The sequence below is a fragment of the Lissotriton vulgaris genome, chromosome 3_1 (assembly GCF_964263255.1).
Source record: "Lissotriton vulgaris chromosome 3_1, aLisVul1.2, whole genome shotgun sequence".
NCBI classification, from domain to species: Eukaryota; Metazoa; Chordata; class Amphibia; order Caudata; family Salamandridae; genus Lissotriton; species Lissotriton vulgaris.
Window position 1 is genome coordinate 499,086,668 of NC_141689.1, and position 15,282 is coordinate 499,101,949.

The 15,282-nt window shown below is 40.2% G+C and overlaps 1 protein-coding gene across 1 annotated transcript in view; it reads right to left on the bottom strand.

The window, feature by feature from the left end:
- The window catches only part of SCAMP1 (secretory carrier membrane protein 1), a 513,038-nt gene that overhangs the window by 63,295 nt on the left and 434,461 nt on the right, over positions 1 to 15,282 (bottom strand). Inside the window, exon 8 of the mRNA XM_086960743.1 lies at positions 6,856 to 6,973. Within this exon, the coding sequence (XP_086816869.1) occupies positions 6,856 to 6,973 (118 nt within the window). The remainder of the gene's footprint in view (positions 1 to 6,855; positions 6,974 to 15,282) is intronic.

Consider the following 15,282-nt stretch of genomic DNA (forward strand, 5'->3'; position numbering starts at 1 on the left):
TCCTGAAACACACCTCCCCTTTTAGAAACCAACCTACTTCCTTAAATAGCATTGTAATGAGGTTTCAACATTTATAGAAGATCAGTGATTTTGTTGTTTCCTCTTTTTTTCTTCTCTTTTCTTCTCCTATGCTTGAGTTCGACGCAGTGCTTTGCTCTTTCTTCGCCCCTTTGTGTTTGAGTACTAAAGTACATTTCTCCCTTCATGGATGTCAATTGATCAAAATGCCTGGGGTAGTGGAAGTGAAATCACACGCCCTTTGACCTTCACGTTCATGTACGCCCACGTTTACACATACACACACACTCACTCACATAAACAGTGAACAATGTCATAAAGTCCACTAATAATGTAATAATAAAATGACAGAAAACAATGACAGGGAACGAACCTCAACCAATCTGCCGCTGTCTCAGAGGCACTGATTTTGCCACTGCTGTAGTCAGAAGAACAAGCATTGGCATAGCTAATAGGTCTCACCTTTGGTACCTCATAAGTGTATAGCCATGCAACACGATGTGTTGCACCAAGGATATTGTGCTGGATAACTAAACACTTATAAGGTCCCAAAGGCGAGACCTATTGGCTATGCCAATGCTTGTTAAAGACATTGGTGAAGCTTACAAGAAAAAGCAGAAGGCAGGGGTGGATCATTCAACTGCACCTCCCAAAGTTCAAAGTTGTAGAATACGGTGCGCTCTTCTTCCAATACCAGTCGTTGCATGGTATTGCTGCAGAAGCAGACAAAGTCTTGAGAACACTAAAGAGTGAAATGGTGACCCGGAAGCAAATTAATCAAAGATTCATTCAGTTCATTTGGAAAGTTTCAGCTTTATTCACAATCGTAAAATCCAATCATAAAAAAAACATTCCAGCCAACATGTTTCGTTCAAACAGTGTTGAACTTAATCAGGGCTTGTATTTATATATTGGTGAGTATCCCTATGTACTAAAAATCGTCCATCAGTTATAATGAATATTTTTTTTAATTTATTCATTTATTTCATCGTCGTGAATGAATGCCACAATCACGGAAAATGCTCCAAGGGGACAGTTATCCTTCCCTCAGTCCAATACCCGAATCCGTTTTGTCTACCGAAAACACTGCACTTCGTTAGGAAAACGTCCCTGCTCCCTCACACCGGCGGCATTTGGTTTCCTACAGCAGATGGCTCAGGGACTTGAAACCGCTAGCCCCAAGTCAGCACAATGCCAAAGAAAACAGAATGACTAGCAATCCTGTGCTATCGTGCTTGGCAAAACCTATGAACCAGAATGTTACCACAAAGGAGAAAATAGCAAACAAACACTTTCAGACACTTTACACATGCCTATTTCCAAGTAGAATACTCTGCTAAAACAGTTTCCATTGATGTAATGTTGAAAATGAATGATTATGAGTAAAATAAAGTGTTGCAATAAAGCCGCACATTTTTCATTTTTATGTAGGAAAATCCATTTTTGTGCAACAAAATTTGAAAATCTATGCCGCAATATCCTGGGGGTCTGCTTAAAAGGGTCTGTGTCTCCCAAGCAGCAGCGCCAACATAGTCACATCCAGGGCCGGACTGGTGTTTTCGGGTACCGGGCAATCCCCCGGTAGGCTGGATGGGGTGGGGGCCGGTTTTCCGACAGGGGGGGCGGTTTTGTGGCTGGGAGGCCGTTTTCAGTCCGACCGTTGTACCGAGAGTGACGTGGGCGTTGGGGCCGATGGTGACTCATGCTGTTTAAGCAGGGCCAGTGCCTCTTCAGTGATGGTGGGAGAGGTCCCTTCGAAACAGTTTCTCATTCAGGAGTAAAAGTTGCGGGCCGGAACAGCCATGTGTTCTTAATAAAACTCCTTGCTGCTAGAGACTGTGCCTGATTTCATTCCCTTTCACCGCAGTGTGTATTTCGTCACCTATTATGCGTGCTGGGAGCAATCTCTCTCCAGCATGATTACTTCATTGAAAGTGCATGGCCTCGTCATCACCATGGCTAGTGTTTTACTGGATCTCTCTCCTCTCCATAACTTTTGCTGCTGCATATTTGGCCGTGAATGTAACTCCTTCATGAATTATTTCAGTGTGGCGTCAGTTGTGACCTATAGTATTGCATTGCCTGACGTGTGCTTTTTAAAGCTCGGTTTTAATTTCATATCCCTCCTGTGTCAAGAGATGTGTTCTAATTCATTACGTACCCTATGATGTCATACCTGACATATATAACTGACTAACATTTTGATTTGCATATAGCCAGGTTCTGAGCTGGGATGGTGCAGTGAGATAAATAACGGTGATGGATCAAGCCCTGATCTTTGGACTGGGTAAGAGTGGTCTGCTTAATTCAGACACTCTGTTCATCACCACCCCCCTTTTCTGTAACATTTTGAGTGCCTCACATCCTTTTCCTCGACTCAAGACTGACTGTTTCCGGTGTTCCTTCACTGGGTATAACCGGGTATATCAGTTAATCAATACCCCAAATAAGGACTTAGGGACATTATGTATTCTCTGTAGGTCTAAATTTCCGGAACCTGACACACAGCATCTTCCCAGCATAAAGGTTTGTAACCTTTAGTACGTTACATTTTGCCAGCAGGCAATGTTTTGCAGTGGTGACAAACTTCACAACTTGGTGAAGTTTCACAGTCTGGCACCTTTGCACAACTTTGCCAGCGGTTTTATAGTCTTGGACACTACTAATTTGTTCTCTAGGCAAATTTGCCGATATTTTTACAGAGAATAATTACCATAATTTTGTGTGTATTTAAAAAGTTTTGGCACAAATAATATTTTTTGTTGACATTGAAAGACTCTTCAGGAATCTTGTAATGTCCTTTTAGTACCACGTTCCTAATTTCTAATAAGTCACTTTGCAATCACTCCTACCAATACCATGGGATCTCACTTAAACCTAAATACTCTGCTGATCAGAGAGACAGTCTGGTCAGACGTGCTTTTGAATCAGTTCGAAGAAGCAAGCAACCATTAGCTAAACCAAGATGTGCAAGAGCCAATCATTTGCAGCGTGTTTTTTAAAGCTCCGTTTCAATTTCATATTCCTCCTGTGTCAAGAGGTGTGTAATTGATGTACGTACCCTATGGTGTCATACCTGACATATATAACTGACTACCATTTTCAGTGCCTCTCATCCTTTTCCTGGACTCAAGACTGACTTTTTTAAAATTAAAGTCAGTCTTTAACAATCGCCTCAAGTAGTTCATTGCAGAATCTAGCAGTGCCCTTCTGAGAAGGGGCAGGGTATTATCTTGAAGTTTGGGGTATGAACTAGGGGTTTAACCAACCCGACCATTAAGTTCTCTTGTGCCTAGCCTGAAATCTTGAGTATATGTTTTGAATCGAGGAGTGAACTGTGAATGCTTAGTTCATGGGATGTCCAGGGTGCACGTCTGCAAAAAGAACAATTGATGGACAGAATGCAGGACAATGCCATACATTCACTTCAGTACAGAGAACTGGGCCTAAATCCATCGTTTTTGTGCTCACCATGAGAATCCAGTCTGGACCCAGCCATATGCAAATCAGTCTTAACTCTGCGCCAAATTGGAATAGTCCAGCCCGAACTGCCAAGCCAGGTCATCCATGGACTGGAAACAAGCATCCATGGACCGGTTTCAGGCTTTCAACCCTCATCAGCCAGGATAGCTTGAATCCAGAGGCATGGAGAGCACGGGACCCACGTCTGGGCATACCCGTCCCCCTTTGGGTGACAAATGCAAAAAGAACAATTGAAGAACATAATGCAGAACAATGTCATACATTCACCCCAGTACAGAGATCTGGGCCTGAATCCATTGTTTTGGTGCTCACCGTGCCATTCCAGAACAAGCATCCTAGGACCAGTTTCAGGCTTTCAGCCCTCATCAGCCAGGATAGCTTGACTCCAATGGCATGGACAGCATGGGACCCACGTCTGGACATACCCGTCCCACTCAGGGTGACAAATGCAAAAAGAACAATTGATGAACAGAATGCAGATTTAACCCAGATCTCTTGACTGGGGGTGAATGTTTTGATTTGTTCTGCATTCCGTCCATCAATTGTGAGTCTTTTGCTTTCTTGCCCTAAGTGTGCCAGGTATTCCCAGACATGGGCCCTGGGCTCACTGTGCCACTGGAATCAAGCTATCCTGGCTGAATAGGGGTGAAACCCCAAAACTGGTCCTAGAATGCTTGTTTCCGGTCCAGGGAGGACCTGGCACGGCAGTTCGGGCCGGACTGTTCCCATGAGGCACAGGGTCAAGACTGATTTGCACATAGCTAGGTCTAAACTGGGGGGGCATGGTGAACAAAAGAATGATGGATTTAACCCAGATCTCTTGACTAGGGGTGAATGTTTTGATTTGTTCTGCATTCTGCCCATCAATTGTGTGTCATCTGCTTTCTCGCCCAGGATGCAAGTCTAGCATCTTTTAAAAAAAATATATTTCTTTATTGACATTTGTCATTTGCATACAGGATACGATATGACAAACAGCACAATGCCCCTTACAGTAGTACAAATATAAAAGAAAGGCTAATGCTCATACCTCATAGTAATGCAACAAAAGGGACTGTGTTCAGGAGAAGAAACCAAACAATGCCATAATCAATTGGTCAAGCGTCACAGTATGTTACAGCACAGTGCATTATCCTAGTTTCAGCAAAGAAATATAAAAAATGGCTTATTGTATTCTATACATCAAACATAATTATCAGTGAATAGTTCTGATGAAATACGTATCCCCTCCCACCCTCATCCACCCCTTTAGCTTCCATGTAACTGATAGTTCATACCTCATGAGTAAACCCCCTTGCAGCCTCAGCCCATTTCGTATAATTCTTCATGCATATTTTATATATGTTAGGCCACAAATGGACAAATAGTCCCATCCCATCTTAGCGTCACCTTTCCATGTCATTCAATTGATAAAGTTGCGTCTCACTAGGGGGCTCCAGCAGAGCCCCTGTCATTGCACTCCAGGCAAGCAAGGCATTTTGTGCCTTTTCATCACTCCTGGTCCTCCTCATATGTCCATCTTCTGCCCCTGCCCATTCCAGTAGATCTTTCTCCCACGCTTCCTGTGTCGGGTTGGGAGCCTAACCCATGTATTGATATGTGCCTTTTTGCCATTATAAGGCCTAATATAGTAGAGCGTCTACTCAATCGCCGCTTTGGGTCTTCTGGGAGAGGACCCAGCAGACACTTATTAACTGTATGTGGGACATCCCACCCTGACGCGCGCTTAAACTGGGCCAAAATCTCAAACCAATAGGAAATTACAACTGGCCAATACCACATCATGTGTAGGAAGCCGACTTTGACTGTCTCGCATCAGGGGAAGCTCGAATCTCTTGATGCATATATGGTGTGCAGTCATTTGGAAGAAAGGTAGGTCAAATGAACAACAGTATACTTTATCTGTTTGAACACATCCGCACACAGGCAACTTCCGGATGCCTTCATGAATCTTAGCACAGCCCTTGAGCGAGATAGGTTTTATCGCTTAGGCGCTGCCATGTTTCCTCTATGTGTAGCAGCCTAAAATGCCTATTAGTACGTAGTGCTTGATAAAGATGAGATATGAACCTACGACCTCCTGCCATTGACAGCATAGTTTCAAGTGTTAGTGCGGTTTCAGGAACCTCAGAGAATATGGACCCGTCTTGTACACTTTTTCCTTTGAACCTTTGCACAATTGTTTGAAGTTAAGTGCGTTTTTAAATGACTTTATGCTGTTTTATATGAAGAATCAATTGTTTATATTTAAATTCATGTTTCGTGCTCGACATTTCCTTTTTTAGTGTTCTCTGTAAGAATGTCTGTGATTTATGACTGGGTATCCTGGTGCTCCATAAGGTAATCATTTACTATGCATGAAAAGTTAATACAATCTAATATGCAAGGAAAAATGTGTTGAAAAATTCTTTGCTTTGGCCTTTCTGTCTCTAATTGTCTTGAAGGACAACCCCACAAACTCCCCCTAGTAGTGGTTGGTCACTGCGCTTGCTTGCTACACACCATGCGGGGGCTGGTCTCACTTTTACTTCTCTCTGATTCACTACTTGTGTTCATTTTTGGTGCTCTCTGAAAGAAGGTCTATGGGTACATATGACTTGGTGGGTAACCAGGTGCTCTTTAAGGTTATCATTTACTATTTACTGTGCTTTGAAAGTTGATCCAATTGAATATGTAATGAAAAATGTGCTCTAAAATTCACAATTTTTGACTGTCTTTTTCCAAACCCCCCCCAAGTAGCGGTCGGGCTCACTCGCTCAGCTCGCTCACAGCGGGCCGGATGGGGGCTGGTCTGGAAAAATTTGCCAGGGCTGCTTTCAGTTCCCAGTCCAGCCCTGGTCACATCATCCCGAAAAGCTGTCTAAACGACATCCCTCTAACCTTCAGGTCACAAGGAGATCAGAATTCCAGGTATTTACCAGGCAAGATACATTTTAGTGTCCAGGAAATATATACTCGCCAGAATATAGGTGAACAAATGCATTATCATGCACTTACAGACCTTTTGTTATACTGATAATGATGGACGGTTAATGCTAAGGAAGCCTGCAGAAATTAAGGCCCTAATAGCAGTATTGCTTTATGCTCTAAATAATAATGCGAACATTTAGATAACGGCACAAAAAAAGCGAAAGAAGACAATTAATTACACTCCGGGATATACATTTTCACACGAAAAATGTCATTACTCAACAGGAGGAAAACCAATTCTGCTGGGTGGGGAAACTAATTACTGTTACAATCCCAAAGCAAACCCCTCAAAAAGCATTCATCCTGAATAGGTTTTTTTTCTCCATTAAAAGCATTGCCACATCCCCGGTTTTGGAAGTCACCCGACGAACTAAAGAGGCTTACCTTTTTGAACATAACTAGCGACATGACTGCAGACACTGTGAAAAGGGCGGCTATGATTAGCATCATAACTCCAACAGTAATACTTTTATTCAGGCCAGTCAGGGCGGAAATCCATCCACTGAAACACATATTTAGACACGTTATTAGAGGTGATCACTCTAAACCCATTCATTGGATTTTACATATTCAGAGAGGAAACAAAATGTAACACTAACTGTGGTATTTGTGCAAAATGTGTGAAAAGATCTATAAAAAGGAATAAACACAATATTAAATCTTGACAGATTACAGCAATTATTCGTAACAGAAGGGGATAATTACAGCATTTCCTACTTAGGAGGGGTTCTTTTGATTTGGACTGATAGATAACTGATGTTTGCTACCGAACACAGAGGCACTCAGTCATCGACACTGGATGGACGAAAGGCGGAGTTGATCAGTTGGAATTGGAACCTATGACGACCACCTACACACCGATCCCTGCAGTGGCTTTAGTCCACCGAGCTAACTGAGCCCCCAGCATCTTCATTGAAGAGAGCTGAAGGTTGGAGAGGGATCTCCGGCACTTTCTGAGGACAGGTGGATTTTGGTGTTATAACTTGTGTACCCTTCCTTCCCCTGTTTATTTATTTATCCACTGGGGACGATATTTCCATAAAAATAAATGGTTCCTTAAACGTATGCACTCACGACGCTCGGAGAGGGGATTCTAATACTTATTAGAACACTGGAATGTGGAGCACTACATTGAAGACAATGGAATGCTCCGTGCTTCTACGGGACTGTAAAGGCCCGCAAAGCAACATTCCAATGTTTTCACAAAGACCTCTCAGAGCCAGAGGGGGATTTAAACCCCCTTGGGCTCGGGAGGCCTTTGTTTTATTTGTTAGAACATTCTGCCCTCTAGAGCCCTTGGTAGCTGGGATATACCGGCTATTAAAGTCCCACTCCCTTGTTAACGCTGGAGCGGACCTTTAATAGTTGGTATAGCCCGCTACGGCAGGCTATACGGCTTTATTAAAGGAAGGCATGTTAGAGTGAAGACTTCATTCATTTATTGTTCTCTTCAATACTTTTCAAGTCTGATCTGAAGGGCAGTGGCTCATACGGGAAGTGGGAAACAGGAGGAGAGAAAACATGTTCTTACCTTGTATATTCGGGGATTCTAATCTGAAAAAGCCTCTAAGGTTCTGTGATTTGTAGGACTCTCACTTAGGTTTTACTCTAGTCTTATAGCCCGCCGTAGCGGGCTATACTGGCTATTAAAGTTCCGCTCCAGCGAGGGCCTTTAACAAGGGAGCGGGACTTTAATAGCCGGTATAGCCCAGCTACGAAGGACTATAAGGCTATTAGAACATTCTGCCACTAGAGGGCAGAATGTTCTTACAAATAAAACAAAGGTCTCTTGAGCTCGAGGGGGTTATATCACCTCTGGGTTCCGAGAGGCCTTTGTGAAAACATTGGAATGTTGCTTTGCGGGCCTTTACCGCCCCGTAGAAGCACGGAGCACTCCATTGTCTTCAATGGAGTGCTCCACATTCCAATGTTCTAAAAGTGTATCTACCCATGTAGGAACATCTGCATCGCGCAAAGCTAGCTGAGGAGCAACAGAGGGCTGAACAGAAGTAGCGCTTACAGAGAAGCAAGTAGTGTTGGTACCCGGAGGGTCAGGACTTGGTACTTTCAGTTTCTTTCTGAACAGCAGGAGGACAGGAGCAAAGCGAAAGTCATTCATTATTCCTGTCTGTACCCCATTCAGTGTGTATTGGTTTACAAATGTATGTGGTCGGGCGTTAGGATTCATTATCACACTTCAATCTTTAAAAGTGTGGTAACATGAGGATACACAGCACTTGGGTGAAATTACCAACTCAAAATACAGAGGAATGCTAAAGGTAGACCGCTTGCAGTTATCTAAAGGATGCATTGTAAGAACGGTATGTTCATAGCTAGATGCTGGGACCTAAAGAGCATGGGGACCCCTTTCTCCTCCTCCAATTATTCGATACCTTCAGGAAACTAAACGGCTTAAAGTTTTGTTTGAACACTTGGCCTTTTTCAGGGTTACAGTAAAAATATAGAAAATAAATATTATTCTGCCTACATGCATGCAAAGAATCAAGCACAAAGAATGGAATATCTATTTCACAATTATTCCAGAACTCACAATATATAAAACAAGAGTAAACTAAATTAAATTATTGCTACCAGCAGAGAAAACGTTATTACAATACACAGTCATAATCAGAGACAACATTTTAATAAGAATAAAGCATACCGTGACTGATCTTCAGATAATCTTATTTATGTATTAGCTATGATATTATTACCAGAGTACAGCTTGCATAAATGACAAATTCTTGCTTACTGCCTCACAAATACCATGTTACAATACATTTATAAAAGTTTAATACCTAGTACCATTCTCATAAACCATAAACACATTTAATGCATAGTATTCTGGAGCATGCAAAAAAATCTTTGTAAAACAAATTCTACACATGAAAGCATCATGACACAAACGATTTATTCAGATCTGCGGTGAGTAATATGCTCTATGCATCATGCCTTTCTCAGTACAACCATGGTAGTATACAACACTCTGCGCTTGGCGCATCGGCATGTATATATAAAAACATACAAAATATATCTTGGTCAAAGCATATGACAAAGGTGGAGACCGAATCATGGATAGGATCCAATATATCAGGGAAACAGAGAGACAGATATCAAAGATCACTACATAAAAAGATTGAAGGAGGACTCAATGCAAGAGATTGTGGACGAGTTCTTCCGGAGGTTCCTCAAGTAGAATGAGGGGAGGCTTTCAGAAGAAGAAAAATACATCCACTTAAAAACACATCACCCAGAAGCTCCTACAATTTATTTCCTGCCAAAAGTATGTAGGAAGTTTTTTTGTAGCCTGTAGTTAGATTGATTGGGTCTTGCTAGGAACAAATCTAGATGTTTTGTTTCCCTATGTGCTACAATTTAAAGCAGAAACAATTAAACACGCTCAGAAGGTCCACAGGAAGAAAACTGCTTCCAATAGCATTTTAGAACCAACAGTGGACATCGTGGAGCTCTCAAATTGAGAGCTCCTTACAGGAAGCTATTGCTAGCTAGAAGGGCTTGCACCAAGAATGAGAATTTAGAGAAGAAGCACATGTGGTACGGCTGAATGATTGGAAAAAAGTGCATCTATTAGTAGTTCTGGAAGCTTCCCTGAAAACAGCAAGAGGGAAACAAAGATCAGCTGCTCACTCCAACAGCACACAACACGTAAGCACAGGGCTCAGAAATACATTCAAAAGTTTAGAGACATTGTGAAATACAATAGAGCATATACGATTATATAGAATGTTTTACGACAAAAATGGATTATGTTAAACAAGAAGCTCCTTAAAGATATTATTGGTGAAGCCACTCAGATAGATAGATAGATAGATCTTTATTTGATTAATTCAAATCTTTACAAAAAAACAGCAAATTCATACAATACTAGATTATATACATTTGAATAACAATAAATGCATTTTCGATAGCAATAAATCTTTAAAATTGTATACTTCCTATATTAAAAACGGTTTTATTTTTTTTTCTAAACAATTAGTATGTTAAGGCTTAAAAGAAAGTATAATCATTATTAGTGTCCAATTTCATGCTGTTCTAATTTTTTCCATACTTTTGTTAAGAATTTTGTCAATGCAGAGTTATTGAGAACATCATCTGAACAAAGACATTGGCTCAAAGCCTGCCTACATGTCTTTATCCCTCTTTCATTAAATAGTCTTTTTAGTATGGTTAGTCTTTCATTTTTTAGTTCTAGACGGAGACACAAGAGATGGATAATATTTTCTTCTCCGGAGTTACGCAACCTAAACAATATGTTGTTTTCAAGTTTTTTCCATGGTGGTGCTTGGGATTCGCCCGGCCATACTCCAAATCGTGCTTTAATGAAAATCTGTTTGCTTTTCAATGACCATGCCGTGACCAAATATTGCTGTACCCTCCTTTTTGTGTAGCTATTTATTATGGACCATGCATGTTTCCTTTTGACTAAAGTCGCCTTGTCGCTTATCAATGATAGATAGTCTGTTTTATTAACAACTTTTTAAAAAGATTCCTGGGTTATGGAAGAGGCCCAGATCTCCCTGACCTCAAATTCGTCAAGAGCCCCGTCCAAATATCTCCAGGCAGATGATTTATTATTTCCTTCAATTTCTTTCCACAATAGTTGCAACATCAAGTTCTCCTCGTCATTTTTCACTCTATTCCATAGTTTGATTACATGACCCTTTTGTTCATACAGCTGATTATTCAAACCGAATTCCAGCCTAACTTGGGCTTGAGAAGCATTTTCTGGAAGTTAGAATAGAGATCTAAATGTTTTTGAGATAGCATTATTAATGATACCTGCATCTATTCCATTTAAGGCCTCACTGCCGTAAGTTAGAGAGGGAAGTAGTTTGGAAGATATCGCCTTAAGTAAAGGTTGATAAGTTAGGTTACTTGTTGATTTTTGAATAATCCTAATGCAGCTGTTAAAGCATTTGCTTTCCTGTTGATATCAAGTTTCTGTGGGGTACAATTACCATTGTCATTGAATAGGACTCCCAGATATGTATAGGTTTCACTTGTTCCAAGTTCTCCTTTCCCAGAAACCATTTGGATATATATTTCTTACTTGAGTTTTTTGTGATGACCATAACTTTAGATTTGGTTTAATTTATTACCATCCTATTTTCTGTGGCATACTCCAATGTGCGTGGTATTAAACTTTGCAGGCCCACCTTTGTATTGCTTAAAAGAATCACATCATCTGCATCATGCAAATCTACTCTATGCAGATGATGTGATTCTTTGAAGCAATGTGTTTAATCGGCTAGCTTAGGTGCGTTAGCATTTATGTCATTCAAGGCCTCCATCAAATCTGCTAAAAACAGATTAAAAAATAAAGGAGCCAGTACACACCCTTGCTTCAATCCGCCGGTCGTTTGTATTTCATTGGTAAGTGACCGACCATTCCCAATACGTACTCTGACCCAAGTGTGTATATGCAGAAGACGGATCAGGGGTAATAACCAAGGTGGAATCCCTTGTGTACATAGTTTTTCCCACAATCGTTCTCTATCGACACAATCAAACGCGGATTTAAAATCAACAAAGCATGAGTACAAATGTTTGTTTTTTTTTAATTGCCTTGCCGATTAAGACAGATAGAGCTAAGATGTTGGTAGCTGTTCCTAGGCCTTTAACAAAACTGGTCTGATTAGGCGGGAGAATGTAATTATCCTTTGCCCAGTCAGATAGGATTGTCAACAAAATCCCTGCAAATACTTTTGCATCAGTGTCCTGTAGGGTTATTAAACAATAGTTCTCAGGCAGGGCCCAAACTACTTTTTTGAAGATGGGAGATATTAGGGACCCTCTCCACGTTTCAGGTATCAACCCTATCCGGACTACTTCTTTGAAAATTTTGGTGAGGTGTTCTGCCCATATATCTGGATCCTCCTTATACAGTGCAAACGGAATACCGTTCGGGCCTGGTGCTCCATCTTTTTGTTTTTTTATTAACTTGGCAACTTGTTCTTGAGTAATTTCACATTCAAGTTACGTACTTTGGATTAGAGGTTTCCTTTCATGTATAGTTGCCTTCATTTTCAATTTTCCTGGAATCCGAGTTTAAATGGAGCGCCAGAAATTTCACCCATTCAGTCTCAGTCAATACAGAGGAAACTACAGCTTTATCTGATCTTGTTAAGCTGTTTATCATCTTCCAAAATTCCCGTGAGTTTCCTTGATTACAGGCATAAAAAAAATCGAGGCCTAGTGGTCATTGTTAGCTTCATTTTTTTCATTCCAGATGAATTTCCTTAGGTTTTTATTGAACACCTTTATATTAGTTTTAGTTTCTTCTTTGTTAGGAAACTTTAACAGCTCTTTCCTCAGTTCATTTCGAGTCCGTTTCAATTTCTGTACCGCATAAGGTTGAGGTTAGTTACCTTTTTATCAGTCCGAGTTACATATCGGTCTTTAGATTCGATGCGGTTAGCATGTTGGTTAAGTAGGTAAGTAGTTTGCATATAAAGCTTGCCCATTGATCAACTGCAGATATATCCGGTGTTTCCAGGAAGCTTTCGACAACCAGTTTTTTTTTTTTACTAAATCACAAGTCAGTCGTATGTTATTTGGTTTCCAGTTTAATTTCCAGTAATTAATGGTTCCGATCTGACCTTGCGTTGTTAAATACACTTGGTATTTTGTATTCTTGAGCGATGTAGTGATTATTTGCTGACAGTCATCGCTCACTGGGACCTTTTTTTTAGGTAATACGCGGTACAGTTATTGAAAATATTCAGCGATACCATTGTATAGTCTATTCGAGATTTTGCATTGTGGGAGTAACAGGACCATGCTGGATGGGAATCAGTTGGGAACCTACCATTGAGTATTCGTAGACCCAAAGCTTCCATATCCTACACTAAATTTAGGCCACATTTATTTTGTCTTAGTTTAGGTGTGGTCTCTATTACTTGGACGGGAATTAATCATTGCTGATCTTGTGACTGTGTCACATCCTCTCTTGTAAAAGGTATTAACAGGTTTAAATTAAAGTCTCCTGTTAATATAGGTCCCATGAAGGGGTCCTCTATCCTCTGCTCTACTAGATAGGTGGAAAGAGTAGCACACATGGTCTTCCTTGAGGTAAATGTTGGGGGGATGTATATATTAACCAACTTTAGCGATTTTTCTTGCTGTTGTATCTTGTATTTTCACTTTACCGTCTGAACATTACAGCTGTTCGTAACCAATTGCATGTGTTCAGCTTTAAAATCAAGTGAGATGAATATTGTGAAACCCCCACATGGGCGACCGTAGATGCTTTGCTTAATCGCAGGCTCGAAATATCCTTTATATCTATCAATACTAAATGGAGCAGTTGCCCGGTCTCTTGTAGTAAAATTATCTGATAAGGCTTAAGTAGTTGAGTTATATTATCCATATTTTTGCCTATTCCATTTATGTTCCATGAGCAGATTGTTAAAGTTTCATTGACATTTTTTTTAGGTATTTGAATGTTGTTTTTTGATTTCCTTGTCATTGATCATCATTTCCATGTAAAGCCATCGTAATCCATGTTTCATTTATCCCATTGCCCTTCTCTGTCTTTTTGTCGCTAGACGGATTTGCGACACCCCTATCTAGTTTTTGTATCGGAATTTTTAATACAGAGAAGGTAGGTGACCCCTTTTTTACTTTTTCAAATGTTAACATATTTTCTGTATTTATCAATGGTGTGGGATAGTCTATCGGTACAACTTTACTAATCATTATTCCCGAACTACGAAAAAGGTCTTGTTCCTTCATAATTTGTTCTACTACAGATGGGGATGTTACCGTTATTACTGTTAATGGCAGTGATCCCTCTGGGTTTTGTAAAAAGCCAACACATTCAATTCTTTTGTTGACACATTAGCTAGTGATGGAACCGATTTAAATAGGCATCAGAGATTACCTCTATTTAGCGTATCTTGTTTCCCTCTGGACTCATATACTGGTTTGAAAATGTATTGTTCCGTCCTTTGGGTTACCAGTTCCCTTTCACTGCTATGGTTTAGTTCTTCTTGGACTATATTTATACATCGGTTATTATTACCATTTCTTACTATTACCAGCTGATCCAGTTTTGTTGATTGGGTTCTATCCTCTATTAGATCTGTTGCATCTGATAGTTTTGCTAGTTCATTATTAGAATAAACATATTGGGTAGAAAGGTGTTTTGTATTTGAATCCTTATTAAGATTTCTCGATGATTGTTGTTCCGCAATGCCCCTATTCAATAGTCCTGGATCCTTTTTATCTTCTACCGTTGTAGTTATTTCTGAGTTTGACAAACTCATTCTTTGGTCGGTCTTTATTAACATTCCATTTTTGATATCCTTCTTGGGCCTATTTTCTACACAGCCAATTCCAGAATTATCATACTCCCTTAGTTGGAAATTTGTCTCGCACTTCAGGTGAACTATCAAATGTGCAGTCTGCGGTATTGCTTACAATTGCTTTATCTATTGAGGTCTTCCTTTTCCGGTCCTTTTTTGAGAATTCATATTGTTTACAGGTTTAACAAAAATATCAATACTGAGTTTTTTTTGCAATGATTGGTATTGTCGGATCACTACTTGTATCCATTTTTATTCCAATTGTTTCATTCAAGAGTAGTTTTCCCTTATAATTCTTATTTTGTTTCATTCCCTCGAATGACTCTAGGTCTGTTCGATCCTGCGCCTTAGCTTTATATCTTGCTTTGCATAGTTTTTTTCTATGCCTTTTTGTCATTATAAAAGGTGTCGAAACCAGATCCAAATCATCTTCAACATCTTTATCATCCTTAGGGTCTTTCACAGCTTGATCAGTTGATTTGAC